The sequence below is a fragment of the Carcharodon carcharias genome, chromosome 7 (genome assembly GCF_017639515.1).
Source record: "Carcharodon carcharias isolate sCarCar2 chromosome 7, sCarCar2.pri, whole genome shotgun sequence".
NCBI classification, from domain to species: domain Eukaryota; kingdom Metazoa; phylum Chordata; class Chondrichthyes; order Lamniformes; family Lamnidae; genus Carcharodon; species Carcharodon carcharias.
The window spans coordinates 119637129-119655895 of record NC_054473.1 but is presented as its reverse complement, the minus strand read 5'-3'; the positions used below and the strand labels follow the sequence as shown (position 1 = coordinate 119655895).

Genomic DNA, 18767 nt, shown 5'->3' with positions numbered 1-18767 from the left:
CATGAAAACAAGGAAGTTATGATAAACTGTATAAAACACTGGTTCAGCTTCAAATAGAATAGTGTGTCCAGTTCTAAGCGCCACACCTTGAGGAAGGATTTGAAGAAGCGGTGCAGAAAAGATTCACGAAAATGATTCCAGAGATGAGGATACAGAGAATTATGCAGATAGACTGGAGAAGCTGATGCTGTAGATCTTGGAGAAGAGGAAATTAATAGGGGATTTGATAAAGGCGTTCAAAATCCTGAGGAGTTTGAACAGAGCAGACAGAAAGAAACTGTTCCCTTTGACAAAAGGATCCAGAACCAGAAGACACTAATTTAAGGTGACTGTCAAATACAGGAGCAGTGACATGAGAAAAAAAACTTTTACATGAAGAATGGTTAGGATTTTTAAAAAGTTTGATAATTATCTGAAAGGAAAAATTTTAATAGCCACAGGGAAAAAGCAGGGAGTGGGACTAGACCAATTACTCTTGCAGCAAACCAGCACAGGTACAATCGGTCAAATGATCTTATACTATAACCATTCTGTGGTTCAATGAAATGCCTATGACACAACTGCCAGCAAGAAAGAAGTGGCCAAAATAGGCCCCAATGAAGTTAGTGGGCTTAAGCCACATAGGAAAATGAGATGAAGACATGAAACTGGCAGTATTCCCTGGTGGGTTTCCCCTTGAAGATAATGAAATGAGTTATTTATAGACACTGAAAAATTAAGTATTTTATTTCAAGCACAGTTGTGCAAACTCCTGCACTCAAATGGGCTAAATTTTAGATTCATCTTCAGCATCTGCACAGTGGGCTATTAATAGATTTGTGCACTATATTAGTCTCTTTTTTCTTGTGGTACTGCCCAAGCTTTAAAATTGATGACACATCCAATAGATCAGTCAAAAAAAAAAATACTGGCCAGCATGAAACAGAGCCATTCTGACCAGGAAGGTTCCAAGTTCAATTCTCAGTCTGCATTAAATGGATCCTGCGTGTTTTCTGAGAATGGAGAAAAGAATACAGAACTAAAGCTGGAGTTGTCATTCCTCCTGAGTAAAATCAAGGAGGAACAGAAGTTACATTGCATTTCAGGAAGGATGTAAAAGCTTCAGAGATGGTGCAGTAAAGATTTATGAGAATGGTTCCAGAGATGAAGGACTTCAGTTACATGGATAGATTGGTGAAGCTGGGGTTGTTCTCTATAAGGAGAAGGTTCAGATAAGATTTGATATGGGTGTTCAAAATCATGAGGAATCAGTAGATAAGGATACTGCTGGCAGAAGAGTCGAGAACCAGAGGACACAGGTTTAAGGTGATTGGCAAAAGAACCAATGGCAACATGAAGTTAGGGATGCACCGAGTATCACAGTAGTGGTTTCAATTGTAGCTTTCAAAAGGGAACCGTATAAGCCTCTGAAGAGAAAAGATTTGCAGGGCTATATGGAAAGGGTGGGGGTGTGGGACTAGCTCAGTTACTCATACAGAGAACTGGCACGGAGACAACAGCCCAAACGGCCACCTTCTGTGCTGTAACCATGCTATGATTCTACACTGCTTGAAGAGATCTATTTAGTTCTGATCCTCAGAGATTACCATTGAGAGTATATTTAATTTTTCTGACAAAAATAAACATTGCAAAAATAAATTGAGATACTTTTGACTGTTTCAATCCTATTTTTTGATAAATCTGCAGATGTATTGTTTACTCTGCAGTTATGCCCAGGAACAGTTGCCAACATAGGAGAGAGAAACAGATGTCACCAATATCTTTAAACATTTTGTACCATTAGGGACAGCAATGCTTCTCACCTTTGTAAAGGTTTGGGCTTTGAAGGATCACATCACCACTCCAGGGCATAGCACAGGTTCCTAAAAAAAACTTAAATAATGACCACACATATGCGCAACCATCAAAAAAAGAGAAATTAAAGGCACACCCAACTGCCTTCGACCGAGGATTGCTCAAGTCCATTGTCACTGCCAACAATATATTTGAACAAAAGCATCTGGATCAATGCTCATTTCAATTTTTCTTGGGTTAAGTCTGCAAAAACAAAAGCTCTGTCTCTCACGCTCCTCTAGCTAAGAATATTAGAAATGGCCAGCCAGCAAATGTATCTTCTTTGTTTCCCATGCACCACCTTCCTTGGCTGCTGTTTTCCTGCTCCTCCCTTAATTTCATCTTTCTGTCCCTAACACTTTCCCTTTTCCTCCTCTGCCTTGAACAAAGCAGGGGAAGCTGATCATGGAGAAATAAACAACATGACTGAACTTTAAAAAAAGTACACGGGGGCAGAAAGTTGACCACTGACCTCCCTCCTGAATGTTGGTGAACCTGCCCTCAATCAGACAATGCTAAAAGAACAGAACAGAGGGGCAGGCTTCAAACTAACTTGGATCAGGTGAAGACAATAACATCTCAGGTCAAGTTAATCAATGGTCATTTACCACAGTCTATCAAGCAATGGCCAACAAGTGCAATATGTCCAAGTTTGCTGACGATTCAAAGTTAGGTGGGAAAGTGAGCTGCGATGAGGACAAAATGTCTGCAAATGGATAAAAATATGTTGAACGAGAGGATCAGGTGGCAGGTGGAGCATAATGTGGGCAATGAGATTATTCAGTTTTGTAGGAAGAACAGAAAAATTGGATTTTATTTTTAAATGGTGAGAGACTATTAAACATTGGTGTTCAAAGGGATTTGGGTGCCCTTGCACAAGGAACCATAAGTTAACGTGCAAAGTACAGTAAACAATTGGGAAGCAAATTGTATGTTAGCTGTAATGTTAGCAATAAAAGCTAAATAATATTTCTCATGTGGGTGGAATTAAGGTTCACCAGGTTGATTCCTGAGATGAGGAGGTTGTGCATTGAGGATGAGCCTGTACTCTTGAGTTCAGAAGAAAGCAAGGTAATGTCTTTGAAACATACAAGATTCTGTGGGGGGATTGACATGGTAGATGCTAAGAGGCTGATTCTCATGGCTGGGGGAGTCTAGAATAGGGGCTGTAGTCTCCTAATAACAGGACAGGTATTTAGGGCTGTGATGAAGGGAGATTTTTTTTCAGAGCTGTGAAGCTTTGGATGCTCAGTTGAGTGTCATGAAGGCTGAGGTCAATATATTTTTTGATGCTGAAGGAGTCAAGGGATAAGAGGGACAGGAAAATAGAGTTGAGGTAGAGTATCAGCCATGATCTTACTAAATAGCAGAGCAGGCTCAAGGGGCTGTATGGCAAACTCTTGCTCCTATTTCTCAAGTTCTTATGGGTGAACTATATTTTGAGTTTAGCCAAATCATTTTATTGACAGGAGCGGGCAGCTGGATCCTGGAAGAATATTTTCATGCACATAAGTAGGCAACAATAAAGTTTGAGCCTTAATCTCAAAATATCATTCACAATCCTTAGGTTTAGAGATCAGAGTACATAAAATCCTGAAGGTACCAAAGACACAGCAACATACAACACAGAATTTGAGGTTGGGACCACAATGCAGTACTTCAAGAATCAGCTCAAACACAACCACAGGCACAGACCAAGGGTTGATCAATCCTTCTCGCAGGTCATAGAGTTTTGTTCCGGGAGGCTGATAAGGAGCATGCATTAGAGGTTGAAAGCTCTCTAATCCATCTGCTTTCAGATAAATAGGCGCCACTGAAGTCGTATTTCATCTCTACCATGCATAAAAAGGACGATTTGCTCAGCACCAAACTACTGATTACAAGTTCATATATTAATAAGACAGCCTTGTACACCAGCCTTGATGTTGTACAGTAGGAATTAGCTCAGACATTACAGCAAGCAATTAAAACCGTTTTCAGTTCATCAGCCACTCTAATAGGCTATAATTAGGTTTGCACCTATTGTTGAGTAGCTGTGGTTCCAACGGGTACCTCCCCAATTAATGCACTGAGTTTCATAACACAGCTGGTATTGTCCATTGGGAAATACCAAAACTGCTTTTTTAACTAGGTATAATCAGGGCACTTAGATAGGTAGGTGAAATGAGATCGTATTTTAAAAAGGAAATTAAAAATTAAGTGAAGACGACACAATTAGAGAGGAGAAATTGGACTCAAACAAGAGCTGGCCTGTGAATGGTCGGAAGGAATTGCACTATGGCACAAAAATATATGAGTATTCAACACCCAGATCAAATTGCAGTACTTTTCCAACAGGCTGGTAGAATACGTACAAATCTGACAAAAAAAAAATGATTCCAAATACAAAGTTCTGACAGGGCATCAGCCAGCAATGGCTTACACATTTGCCACATGGCTTCATTCTTAGTCTAATTCAACGGCCCTTCCTGCAAAACATTCAATCTCCACATACTTTTAGTCCATTGGCGACAATTCATACATTAATAAAATTACATATCTGCATCTGAAAACTAGCTTTATTGCATATTCAACAGATTGTCCGTGAAAAGTATCCATTTTATAAAACACAATAACATTTGTACTTGACAATCCCAACAACTTGTAATAATATAACACTTCTAATGTAGTAAAATGTCCTAAGGCATTTCACAAGAGCGTTATAAAGCAAAATTTGAGACCAAGTCACAGGAGGTGCCATCAGAGTAGATGAGTCAAATTTTACTCAGAGGTAGAAGCATCTAAAAAGGAGGAAAGCGGGACAGAAAAGTGTCAGGAGGCGATTCCAGAGCTTGGGGCCTTGGCAGTTGAAAGCAAGGTCGCCAATGGTGGAGCAATTAAAATAGAAAATGCTTAAGTGGCCAATGCCCAGGTATCTCAGAGAAACATGAAGCAAGAGGAGATTAGAGAGAGGGGGGAAGCACTGTTTTACCAGGAGTCAACATAGGTCACCGAGCACATGGGAAATGGGTGAACAGAACTTGGTGCAAATTAGAACACAGATAACAGAATTTCAGATGACCTCAAATTTATTGTACCTTATACTTTGTAACATTTTCAGCAATCACTGGACAGTCATCTTTTTTAAGTATCACGCAGATGGGTACCCAGTTCTATTTAGATTTATAAACACAAACTATTTAGGAGGCCCAAACTGAAGCAGCAGTACTCCTCATACAGCAGAAGTAATCATACAAGTATTCCCCAATTGCAGACACTTCACTGTGAGGGAAAACCGAGCAGAGTCAGGCATTTAACACAGGAGGTGCACCTCTTGGACATTCTTGCATGCACCTACTGCAAAGCAGCATGAGCAGAGCTCTGGAAGCTGGCCTCCTACCCACTCATCTACAGGACGGAGGCTGGGGATATGGAGTGAGAAAATATGGTAAGGATGCTACCCCCAAAACAAAATTAAGGCAATTCACTGAACCATGAAAGAAGCATCATTTTCCAGAATAAGTGCTCAGAAATAAACGGAAAAACATCTGCCAAAGGTACACTAATTTAATCGCACAGAAACTAGCCATTTAGTCCAATGAGTCTGTGCCAGTGTTTATGTGCCTCACGAGCCTCCTCTCAACTCTCTTCATCTCACTTATCAGCATATCCTTGGATTTCTTGCTTCCTCATGTGTTTATCGAAGTTGCCCTTAAACACATCCATAGCATTTTTTCAACCGTCAGTCAGAAGACTGAGAAATATCATTTTATATCATGTACCTCTACTGATGCAAATAACTTGTTTCCCTCCATGAAGGAAGAGAGAGAAGTCAAATTGCTGCATTAAGGTACCATCCATTTAAGTCAAATACAAAAGTAAAAGGGAAGTAAATTTGAATGACAATGGTAAATACTTGCAACGAACAAAACCTAAAGCTAACCAATATTCCTCCACATTTTACCAGCATGATTGACTGATTTATCTAAGACAGGGGTATAGGTTGTTGTGTATTTATTGATCCAAGGCAAATGTCCTCCTATCCTTTTAATAACTCCAGAAATGGAAAAAGGATTGGCATAATTTGAAAAAAACTGACACTCCAATCTGAATGATGGTGCCAGATTCATACTTTACTGCCTTCAAGTTCCTTGCACCATGCTCAAAATGACAGGCTTATGATGCCTTGCAATTAACGATGCAAGCCCAGGAACAGAGGAAGCAGCTAAGTATCAAACTACACTCAATATTTTAGTGCTTGGACACCAAAGGAAGAACATTTCATAATCTGACTCAAAATAGCTTCAAACAAACATACTTCAGATCATAAATAAGCTTGTTCAGATGAAATTAGCTCCATGTTTAGCCAGAGTACGTTCTTGCAGTAACCGTTTAGCAACCATAGCTTCATGAAGACAACAAAACCCCAACCTGCAAACAGCCAGCACAATCGTGACCTACACCTTGGCTAGTGGTCCTAGCCATGGAAACAACGCAGTACCTTCTCGCCAGGCCGAATGCTGCCACATTTGAGCTGGTTGATATCATTCTTGCAGCTGTCCATGAAACCACAGATGAGTTGGTAATCACTGAAAATGATGGCTGTCATTTTGGTTATGAACTGGCGGCACTGGTATTCAGTAATGTTTGCACGATGTTCGATCAAGCAGGAAATGACATAGCCTTTCCCTGGCTCCTGATCAGCACACTCCTTCACCTACACAAGAGAAAAGAGGTATTATAAGGGACACACATCTAAAAATATTGTTGCATCATCTAGCAAATCTCTTGCATTTCTATTTCCCGATATTACTATAAAGGTCCAAGGTTTAATTGCAGCTTTCCCAGACAGGTCCAGTCCAGTGGACTTGTACCAGCAGTGAAAGCCCATTGAAGGTTCCTGAATATGCAGCCTTACCTCTCTTTTAAGGACTCTCAGTGACATGTGCATTCCATAAAGCAGATAGAGGGGCAACTGGGTTCCTTTCCTCCAGACAACTCACTGGACCGGTGCTGCCAATGTGTTCTTCCACCAGTCTCATGGAGGTGCCAGACACTGGTTGACTTAGCAAGCCCAGGTCCCTAGAATGGGACGGTGCTGATGACGCTTGAGGATGTTGACTATTTGCTTTATAACAAACTGAGTAATATGAATGAAAATTGTCAGATTAAATTCAGCTCAAAAGGAATTAAATCCACAAAACACACCCTGCTTCAGAGATCACAGATTCCATTTGGGAGAAGCACCTGTCCAGGGCTGTTTCATTTGTGACATAACTTATTAAATACCTTAAGGAACCCCACTGTTCATATGGGGGGGAGGGGGGAGGTGCAGTGGGCAAAGAGAATGATCATGTTTGATTGGCAGCTCAACTGGCCAAGATATAAACTCAGAGCAGGAAGGTTAGAGATCAGAGACAGGAAGTCTTTGGCTTCCTGTTGAGCTGAAAGGAAAAGAAAAGAACAATATGCAGAAATTATGAATTAGAACTTAGAGAGCCTGCTTCCTAAAGTTAGAGCAACAAAATCCCTTGCATTAATTAGTTCTATGAAATTATATTTAGCCAATTTGGAAGAATATTGCCAGCCCAAATTTAATACAGCAGCTAGCAAAATCCTGAAAATCTTTTTGATCCCACAGAAGCTCACTGTACCAGACTAAGGATTAATGTCGAACACTGGGTTTCAAAAGCATCTTCACAAAATATTCCCATGTCCAATTTAAAAGCAACTTTTTATTTTTGATCAGTCATGCTTTGAGGTACAGAGATTGGCCACCTTAAATTCATGCACTTTACTTACTTCACCTAGGGTGGTTTTGCAAACTTCCCCTGCTGCAGCTTCAAATTTAGGGTCTGTAGTCAGGTTAAATTTGTAGTTCCACAACAGCTGAAAGATAAATTGAATTAAATTAGGGTCAATGATAAAGCACTTCATTATAAGTGCTAGTATCAAAAATCTGTTTTACATCATCGTATGGCACCTGCGCACTTATGAAAAATAAATCCTGTGTGACAACATTGTCTGTTGATATTAGATATATGCTAACAGCAAGATCAGTTTCTCAACCAGGAAGCAAATTATTTACTCAACGACACACCAACTCTTAATGCAGATTCCAACCAGATACCCACACTCAAGTGACTTCCATTACAGAGCCCAGTGCCAGGCTATGACTATGAATAACGGTTGTGTTTATTCAACATGGCTTCTGACTCCAGGGCCACAATTATCAAACTCTCAATTCTCATTAAAAATAGTAGCGGTGATTGCCAGAGCAGGTATGAGAACCTGTCTAAATTGACAACTTTCAAAAGGTCCTCAGCAAGCTGCACACAAAACAGCCTACTGGGTGTGTGCCATGGTGCTAACAATGCAAAATTGAAAGAATGGCTCATTTCCACATTATCTTAGGGGATCAGAGCACGATTAGGGGGATGTGGAAGTGAGGAGCAAGTGCTACTTTTTCTCCTCCCCACCCCTGAAAAAAAGAGCTGATCCAGAAATGTGTAACGGTTCTCAATACTTGAAAAAATATTTAATGGAAATCCAAACTTCAAGTGATGTACTTTCCAATTCACAAAACTGTATAACCAAAAGTTCAAACGCTTCCTTTGATCACCAACAATTTTCTAACGCCTCACCTGAAGACATCATTGCATAATGGTATGGTTCATCAGGTCTCAGCTACCTTCCAGTGCCTCAGTGATAAAATTCTACAGACCTCAAACTTCTATTATCCAATGTCTTATATCTGGTTGTTCTTTATCTCATACAAGAGAATGCTTTTCGTCTATGAGCCTACATAGTCAATGTTGGTTGGCTATCCTTCAGTAGAGCATCACAGCCAAACTCAACCCTGTCTAAGCAAGTATCACCTAAAACAGATAGTCCTAGGTAACAATTTGGACTGGGACTGCCAACTGTCTTTACCTTTCTAGTCCAGGTACCTGGTCTAATTGGATCGTCCCACTGGCTCTGGGAAATTAACCTGGAATCTGCTGGTCTGGATAACACAGCTATAAGTTGTCTTAAGCAACTGAGCAAATGGCTGAACAAGCTTAAATTACTATGACAATGAATAACGGTTGTGTTTATTCAACATGGCTTCTGACATCGCCCTCCAATAAGAAGGATTAGCAGTTAAGTGATAAAGCCAAAAATGTTGAAATCTTAAATCAACAGAATTTGACAGAAGTTTTGACATGTATAAAAGCGAGGGTCTGAAGACTTGGTTTACTCACATGGTTGCAGTCAGAGGAAATCTCATCATCTACCTGTCAAAGAAAATAGAAAACATTAACAGTTGCTAAATACATCAGCCAATTATATGTTGTTAAACATTTGGGGGTGGGGGAGTTGCTGGGTCAGTAGTCAAGATTCTTGAAGACATCCAAATGAAACATTTGACTCATTCCCTCTCTGCTGCATAAATTTACAAAATAGAACAGCTTTCATAAATAATTAGGCAGTTGTCTAAAGAATATGTGATCTAAAAAACCTAGTATCACAAATTGGAATGCTTCCTACAAAGCACATTATGAATGAGATTAATCTTAAATAAAAGCAAAATACTGCATATGCTGTAAATCTGAGATAAAAATAAATGCTGGAAAAACTCAGGTCTGTGGAGAGAAAAACAGTTATCATTTTGAATCCGTATGACTCTTCTTCAGAGCTAAACAGAGGTAGAAATGTGATGGATTTTATACTCTTTAAGAGAGGGTGGAGCAAAATAGAAGGTCAGGGACAGGTGGGAGCAAAGGAGGGATTAGTTTTAAAGATTGAAATCACTTAAGAGCTTGGGCATGAGTTAAATTCCAGCACAAAAATCGACCAAACCAGTGCAAAAGAGCAAGTTCAACCACAAATTACGTCCAGCACAAATTAAGTACCCACAATCTTTTGCATTAGCTCAAAAAAAAAATCCTAGAAATCAGTCCCACCCAAAAAAATTAATCTCCAGTTTAAATTACTTGTCATGGCCAATGTCTGAAAATTGTGCCAACTGAGGGCCTTCGAGGAGGCTCTTAAACAATTTTTAGGTGCAACACTAATAAACACCTAAAAAAAATTTTTTAAATTTACTAAATTTACAAATAAACCAATTACTGTACACCAATATAACTGTGATGGCATTTTCAGTTGTGTACAAACTTGCTGGTGGCCAACTCCAACTAACAATGTTTTTTTGTTGTGATAATCCCATTTACAACTATAATAATAAAGCTACATTAATAGCACTGAAATATATCAAGGAATACTTTATTGCAATTTTTGAATAAAATCATGTTCTAAAATGCTGTCCAATTGCGGTAGTTCATGCAGATTTTACATTCAGTGACATGCACGAGTTTGAGTAGAAACTTGATTTTAAAAATATTTCTCAAAACCAACACAATTCTGAGCAAAATTTGCACTCAGATCGTCAGCTGTGCCCAAAGTAGAATATTTACACATTATGACCGTTACTCTCGAATCTTGCCCATCTCCTCCACAAGGAAGCATAAAACTGGCAACAGGAACGAGATCACTGCAATTGAGAAACTCAACATATCAGTTCCCTGACTACTGCAGACCTCAGTTTACATGAAAGGGAGCTTTTTTTAAAGGCTGGAGCCTTTTAGAGGGGATCGATCAATAGTACACTGCTATGTTACATACATAACACAAAAAACAGGCCTTGGAAGCATTCACTTGAAGTGGCGCCCTTCAGCTTTTAAGGGAATGTTAAATGTCACCTGTAAGCAGGGGACTGCCAGCCTGCGGGTTTAATAAAAGATCAGCAGTGAGTGCCTAATTTGATGGAACTTCACCCCATCTGTGATAACAATTCAGACATTCAGCAGTTGACTTGTGAACAAAAAAAATGCATGCAAATAAATTCCTGCATATTTCTCCAGCCATGGTTTCATGCAGAAGCAAGCTGCTATGGAGTTACCCTTGTTAAAGATACCAAGTGAAAGCAACAAATCAACTGGCTTTAGTGAACAGCTGTTATTGCATTTTAGCAATAATTGTCGAAATAACCAAATCTCCACTTTCTCTGACATACACCCTCTGGGTCAGATTTCGGATTTTTAGTGCTGGCTGCGTCCCAAATGATGAGTTTCGATATTCTAACTATGCTCAGTGGCTGACTAGACACATGGAAGCTGAACTAGAATTACTCAGTAAGAGAAACATGCCTCAAGAGTTTTTAAGAAGCAGGGGAAAGTCAACAGTATAACATAAATTGTACATCTGCTTCCACGAAAACAAGACAAACTCCTTGAAGCCAAGGATTTGTCACCAGTTGTTGTAGTCTTACAGTTAAAGCAGTGTTACTGGCCATATGTCAATTTTTTTTAACATTGTTGATATTCAGGGATTTCAAATCATAAAAGCTTTCATCAGATGTTATTCCAATAATGAAATGGAGTCCATAAAGGGCAATGACACATATTTATTAAAGAAAAGTATGTTAGTAGCAAATTAAAGTGTGAAATATCAGAGGAGTGCTTAACTATACTTGGAAGTATTGTATGATTTGATACTTACTAAGCAATCTGCTTATCTTTCACCTGTCAAAAGGAACAACTGGGGGAAAAAGTGCAGAATGAGAAGGGGTCAAATGGCCGATCATGCAAGTTCCTCAAGAACATGTGGAATCACCTGGCATCAACATCGGAGAATAACCCTCATCATTCGTTGCTGTTTTGACATTGTTCTGGCCCAAATGCCACCTGATGACTCACCGCATCCACCTCTACTCCTTAAGCAGCAGCTCAACCCAACTGCCTCTAGGAGTGGTAAAGCATCCAATCCTTGTGAATGGGAATGTGGGAAAACTCTGATTTTGATCTGACCACCCAAGGAGCTGCTGGAACATCAATACATCAGTTGTGTAAAGCTAATTAACAGGTGACAGAGAAATCAGGGGGTGACCATAACCGTTAAGTGAATAATCTGGTACTGCACGAAACCTTTTGGAATAATGTACTGTAGGCAGACAGCTTGGTGCGATAATGAATGCAAGGCATGACATGAAAAGCAGATAAACGTCTTATCAATTGATTCACTGTCGCATAGTGATAGCTGCTGTCCCATTATATGCAGTGTCACAATGTTGCATTTACAGTGTCACCAAAAGGCATAATACTTTCAAATGCTGAGACCACTCATCACTTTTAATAGGAAATAAATCAATACCTATATTAAGGAACATTGATCTAACACACACTAATTAACTTTTTAAACACTAGCCAGGGGAGCAGGTATACATCTAAAGGTCACAAAGACAATATAAGGGGGACAGTTTTCTACTATTTTCCAAGGCTGTGAAGGAGGTGGTTGGTCCACTTCATTCGTATAATGGATAGGGGAACAGCATCTAATTAAGCTCAACTGATGGGACTAGGGGTTCTAAGCAACTATAGCTCAATTACTTTCCAAATTGATCAGGGTAGGAGGGTATGGTGACCAAAACTTGTCAGAAATATGCTCAGTTGGCTAGAGCAAGAGAAGGGGTCAGGGAGGAGGGTGCAGAAGAAATGGGTTCCGCTTATCACACAGCTGTTTCGCGATGCAAGAGATTTTCCAGTTTTCCGCCCACAGTCCATTTACTCCAAAAAGATTATTGCAATGCAGGATTACTCAGTGGTCAGATATAAATCAGTTTTCCACATTCCCATTAACAAGTTGACCATTCCTAGAGGCTTCAGGTTGAGCTGTTGCTTAAGCTGCAAAGATGAATAGGGCAAGTCAGCAGGTGACATTTAGGGCAGGACAATGTCAAAACAGGTGCTGTTTTACCATTGGTAATGTAGCTTAATTTTTTTTCTATTCAGAATGGATATCTGGACTAGGAGATAGTTCAGAATTAAGTCTTCCTATTTAGCTTTACAAAGAGATCCACCACATTCCAGTAAATACATTAGTGCAGCACTAGGCAACACAGTAGAAAAACAGCTTATCAACTGATTCACTTTCGCAGTGTTAGTTGCAGGCCATGTCACAGTGTTGGGTTTCATGTTACCTAAAAGCAAAATACTTTTAGAATTCTTTGGCCGCTTATTTTTAATTGGAGATAAGTATTGAAACAATTCACTAATCTATTTTTTTTTATTCGTTCATGGGATGTGGGTGTCACTGGCTAGGCTAGCATTTATTGCCCATCCCTAATTGCCATTGTTCAAGAGTCAACCACATTGCTGTGAGTCTGGAATCACATGTAGGCCAGACCAAGTAAGGGCAGATTTCCTTCCCGAAAGGACATTAATGAACCAGATGGATTAAATTAAATTAAAAATTGATACGCTCAATACAGTCAATAGCACATGGGTCTAGTGAATGAATGCAGCCTCTGATTGAAGAATTCAGCAAAGTATAGGCTTTTCTTCAACAAAGCATTGGACATGCAGCAAACAGGAAATTTCCTGACAGTACAGAATCGAATTTAAAGAGCACCATGGCCTTGTGCAGCATAGGTGATGCAATTCAAAATCCAAACAGCACATTGAAGGTTACATGAAGTACGAGCACCCACAAAAGCATTAAAACTACAATTCTGTGCAGCTCAGCTGTCTTGAGCAGCTAAATTCATCCCAGAATACAGGAAATAGAAAGAGTGGACCATATGCCTGCTCCATCATTCAATACCATCACAGGTGATCTTGGGCTTCAACTCCATTTTCCTGCCCAATCCCCATATACTTTGATTCCCTGAGACACCAAAAATCTGTCTATCCCAGCCCTAAATGTATTCAAAGGTGGAGCATCCACAATCCTCTGGGATAGAGAATTCCAAAGATTCACAAACCTTTGACTGAAGTAATTTTTCCTTATCTCAGTCCTAAAAGACTGGCCCCCTTATCCTGAGACTGTGTCCTCATATTTTAGATTCCCAACCAGCGGAAACAATCTCTCAATGGCTACACTATCAAGCCCCTGCAGAATTTTCTAGTTTTCAGTGAGATGACTTCTTATTCTTTTAAACTCGAGAATATAAATTCAATTTACTCAGCCTCTCACCATAGGTCAACCTCCTCATCCCAGGGACCAATTTAGTGAACCTTCGCTGTGCCACCTCCAATGCATGTATGACCTTTCTTAAACGTGCAGCCCAAAACTGCACAGTACTCCAGATGCGGTCTCAAAGCCATGCTTTAGAAAAACTTGTTTATTCCTGCACTCCAATCCCCTTGCAATAAAGGCCAATTTGCCACTTACCTTCCTAAATGCTTGCTGCACCTGCATGTAACTTACTGCATTCCTTGTACAAGCACACCAAAGTCTCTTCCAACATCAAGTTTCACATCTTTTAAAAAATATTCTGCTCTTCTGTTCTCATCGCCAAAGTGAATGCTTCATATTTCCCTACATTATACTCCATCTGCCTACTCACTTAGCCTGTCTATATCTGTTTGCAACCTCTGTGTCCTCCCCACAGCTTTCCATCTAGCTTGGTATCATCACTGTCTCTTCATCCAGGTCGTTATTGGGATTGTCAATGAAGCACCAGCATTGATTCTTGCGGCACTCCACTATTCACTGCCTGCCAACTTGAAGAAGCACTATTTATGCCCACTCTCTGCTTTCTATTCATTAACTAATCTTCTATCTATACTAAAATATTATCTCCAACCACAAGAGCCCTTATCTTGCCTATTAACCTTTTGTGTTGCACCTTATCAAATGCCTTTTGGAAATCCAGGTATACTACATCTATGGTTCCCCTTTATCTACCCTACTCGTTACATCCTCAGAAAACTCAAATTTGTCAAACAGGACTTCCCCTTAGTAAAGCCATGTTGACTTTTCTAATCATACTATGTTTTTCTAAGTGCACTGTTGAGACTTTGCTAATAGATTCCAGCATTTTCCCAACAACTGATGTTAGGCAAATTAGCCTGTTTTCTCTCTCCCTCCTTTCTTGAAAAGTGGTATAACATTTGCCAATTTCCAATCTAATGGGACTGTTCCTGAATCTAAGGAATTTTGGAAAATCAAAGCCACAACATTCATCATCTCTGCAGCTCTCTCTTTTAGAATCCTAGGGTGTAGGCCATCAGGTCCCAGGGGTTTGTCAGATTTTAGTCCCTCAAGTTTTGCCAAAACTTGTTTCCTGCCGCTATTAATTTCCTCATTCTTTTTAGCACCTAGGTTACCACCTATTTCTGGTATGAAACTAGTGTCTTCTACTGGGAAGACAGTCACAAAATATTTGTTCAATGCCTCTGCTATTTCCTCATTTCCCCATCATAATTTCTCCTGTCTCTGCTTCTAAGGAGCCAATGTTTACTGTAGCTGCTTGCTTCCTCTTTATATATTTAGAAAAGCTCTTAAATCATTTTATATTCTGCTTTTTCCTTTAACATTTTAGTGGCTCTTAGCTGGTTTCTAAAACACTTCCAATTCTCAGACTTGACTTTTCTGTAACATTATAAGCCTCTCCCTTTAATCTAACACTATCCTTAACTTTGAGTGAACCATGGATGGGTCTTTCTCATTGAGGTTTTGTTTTTCAATGGAATGTACTTTGTTGAAGATTTTGAATGATTTCTTTAAATGTTTCCCACTGTTATTATACCTCCCGACCTTTTAGTTTATTTACCAAATTGACCTTAGCCACTTCTCCCCTTATAACTATGTAATTGGCTTTAAGTTCAAGATTCTGGTTTGCAATTGGAGTATGTCACTTTCAAACTTAACATGGAATTCAATGGTATTATGGTAACCACTTCCCACTGGATCTTTCACCACAACATTACTGATTAACCCTGCTTCATCACACAACACTAGATTTAAGATGGCCATATCCCTAGTCGGTTCCACAATGTATTGCTCCAAGAAACTGTCATAAAAACATTCTACAAATTCATCTTTCAGACCATTCTTGTCAATTTGATTGTCCCAGCCAATATGAAGATTACAGTCCCCCACAATTATTACATTTCCTTTGTTATAAACTCCAATAATTTCTTCTTCAACATCTAACAAAATGACTCTCACCAGTGTTTTCTGGCTCTTGCTATTCCTAATTTCTACCCATGCTGATTCTACTTCATGATCTTCTGGGGCCAGATCCTTTCTCACTGATGTCCTTATGCCATTTTTTTAACCATCCGGGCTACCCCACCATCTTTCCTGTCTGCCTGACATTCCTAAGTATTGTGTACCCTGGAATATTTATTTCCCATCTTTGATCATCTTGCAGCCATGCCTCAGTGATGGCAATTAAATCTAAATCATTTACCCTCTATCTTATTGCAAATATCTTGTGCATTCAGATAAATAACATTTAATTTCAATTCTTTACTTCTATTCCCTGCAATGTCCTTATTGTGGAGCCCCTCCCAATGGAATAGCTCACTCTGCTCTCAGAATGCCAGTTTCATGATATCCAATTACCCTCAAGTGCACACCAGTGTTACCCAGCTCTTCAAATTCCTTAATTTTCAAGGCAAAAGTTCATAAAATATCAGTTTTGGCATTGAGGTAAAAATGTCAATCACAATCTGAACCATCAGATCAACCTGAAGTTCCAACACAGGCGCCAGAGAACATGATAATTCACAAGTATGAGAAGGGTAATATGAGCGAAGGATAAGGGGAAACTGTTTTTCTTCGGGGTGACTCCAGAACAAAGGATAGAAGATGTCCACAGACAGATCAAATATAGAAGTTTGGAGGAGTTCCTTGACACACTGATGAGAATGCGCTATCGCATGGAATGTTTGGAGCAGATAACATTAACACATTTAAGGGAGTTTTGATGCATGGGTGTGTGAAATGCAAATACCAGCAGAGGCCAGGTAGATCAAATGACCATTTCGGTACTGTAAATTCTGTTTTTCTAAGTAATGTGAACTGATTACCTTAGATTTGCTCTATTTGGCTGTAATATAAGAGGAATATCACTTGATCTTTCCCTAACAGTATCACAGGCTAATTGCAAACTCATCTACTGGTCTGGGCAACTTTACTTTGTGGCCAAGAAGGACATGTGCCACTTTACCTGACCCGTAACTAAGGCTTTCTAAATTGAGTCGGAAAGGCAAATGCCAAAATGGAGTAAAAAGAACAACGAGGATATTGACACACCATTATTCGAGTAAATTGGACAACAACTTCTGGTGAACTTGTGTGTTTAGTTCAATGCAGGAATCAAGGAGCTGCTTTCTATTGCTCTGCTCCTCCAAAAGCTGTGCCATACTGGTATTTCACTGAGACGTTCAGCATTTGAACACATGGAAGATGTGAAGTTACTGTATCTACTCATGAAATACCATTAAACTCACCAGAAAAATTTACAGCTTGTACAATCTAGTGTAAAAGGATTTTAAATGGCATGTTACGTCTTATTTCACTCAAGCAACCTCTCTTGCACCAAAAATTAACTTTTACAAGAATGGAGTCTCATCACTTCAGATGTGAATTGCTAGTGATTGGATTTTTTTAACCTTATAGCTCAGGTCTCTGCTTATCCTATCTTCCTTTCCCCCTTGATTTCTCTGTACATGAATTAATTATAAGTTAATCTTCCCTGCTTGGGCTCGGCACAATTCATTAAGAATTCTTCAACCCGATTGGTTAAGGATATACAAATTTGTTTTCCCTGTTCACACAAGTCCCAGATCCTTTAGAGGGTGCCATGCTGAAATGGAACTCTAATTACTGTGCTGCAGAAGTTCCGGTGCAAAAGCTCAGAAAGTCTGTGGTCAAGTGTAATGAACAGCCAGCACAATTCATTTACTGATCACAAAATGCAGGCCATTGAACTCTGAAGTCCTTCGCAATAACAGGGAAAAGAAGTTCAAATTCAATTTCACCACTTCAAAAGTGTAAAGAATTACCACTCCCTTCAGAAAACTAATCAACTCTTCAGACACAACAAACAATCAATGAGGGACAAATTAAATTTTACGCTTTACATGTCAGTGCTTCCTCCACCATTGGAACAACTTACATCCAGTTCAGTTACACTGGATTGCATGCAGGCCAATACCACAATAAAAATCAAATAGCCTAATCCTCCTGCAGTGAAAATCTTTTTAGATCCCAATACATATATTTTATATTCTATTCACATGTGCGGCTTAGTCACATATCAAACAGGTCTCCCATTGCAATCTACAGATTCCAGAAAGCATTCCAATCAGCAGCATAATACACACATTTAATTTGGGAAAAGTATGCAATTCTTCCCCACCCCAAGTCCACTCTCTGGAAATCTAGGATAGGGAAGGCATCAAACAGATTGAATAGATCTGTATCTGAATTAATGCTGTATCACCAACTGAAATAAGAACAAAAAAGTGAAAATACTCAGGAGGTCTGGTAGCATCGGTGGAGAGAAATAGTTAACAGTTCAGGTCAATGACCTTTTCATCCTGACCTTTCAGTTGCAAAATAAGGTCACTAATCTGAAACATTAACTCTCTTCACAGATGCAGTCTGACCTGCTGAGCGTTTTCAGCATTTTGTGCATGAGTTCAGATTTCCAGCACAATATTTTGCTTCTTTAATCCATAAACAGCCTCCTCAATTAATTCTCTCAACTAACCCACTCCTGGATGTCACCTCGACAGCAGCCACATGCAAGCTTTTTAGGGTTATTTCATGAGGTGCAGTCAAACCTCCTTGTATAATACTCTAGTTACAAAGAACACAAAAGAATCTAGTTACAAAGCATTCTCTTCTCTGCTGATTAAAAATCAAAGCCTTAAGTTATTTTTTTAAAAAAAGCTTTATCCACGTCACTGCAGTTTTAACAGTGATTGCAAAGGACAGAAATCAAACTGAAACTTGATGGCTGAATGAAATGCAATCAAACCCATGGCCCTGATGCACAAGTCTCAAAAAAACTATGGCAACCTTTATAATCAATAACAAAAACAAAAATTGCTGGAAAAACTCAGCAGGTCTGACAGCATCTGTGGAGAGAAAGACAGAGTATGCCGTGTAATTGCCGT

At 39.4% G+C, this 18767-nt stretch overlaps 1 protein-coding gene across 4 annotated transcripts in view; it reads right to left on the bottom strand.

Annotated features, from left to right (window-relative positions):
• glg1a (golgi glycoprotein 1a) overlaps positions 1-18767 on the bottom strand; it is a 157128-nt gene that overhangs the window by 59088 nt on the left and 79273 nt on the right. For all 4 annotated transcript variants that reach the window (XM_041191137.1, XM_041191138.1, XM_041191135.1 and 1 more), the window contains 3 exons: positions 9057-9089; positions 7615-7701; positions 6314-6529 (listed from right to left, as the gene is read on the bottom strand). In XM_041191137.1, the coding sequence (XP_041047071.1) occupies positions 6314-6529; positions 7615-7701; positions 9057-9089 (336 nt within the window). The remainder of the gene's footprint in view (positions 1-6313; positions 6530-7614; positions 7702-9056; positions 9090-18767) is intronic.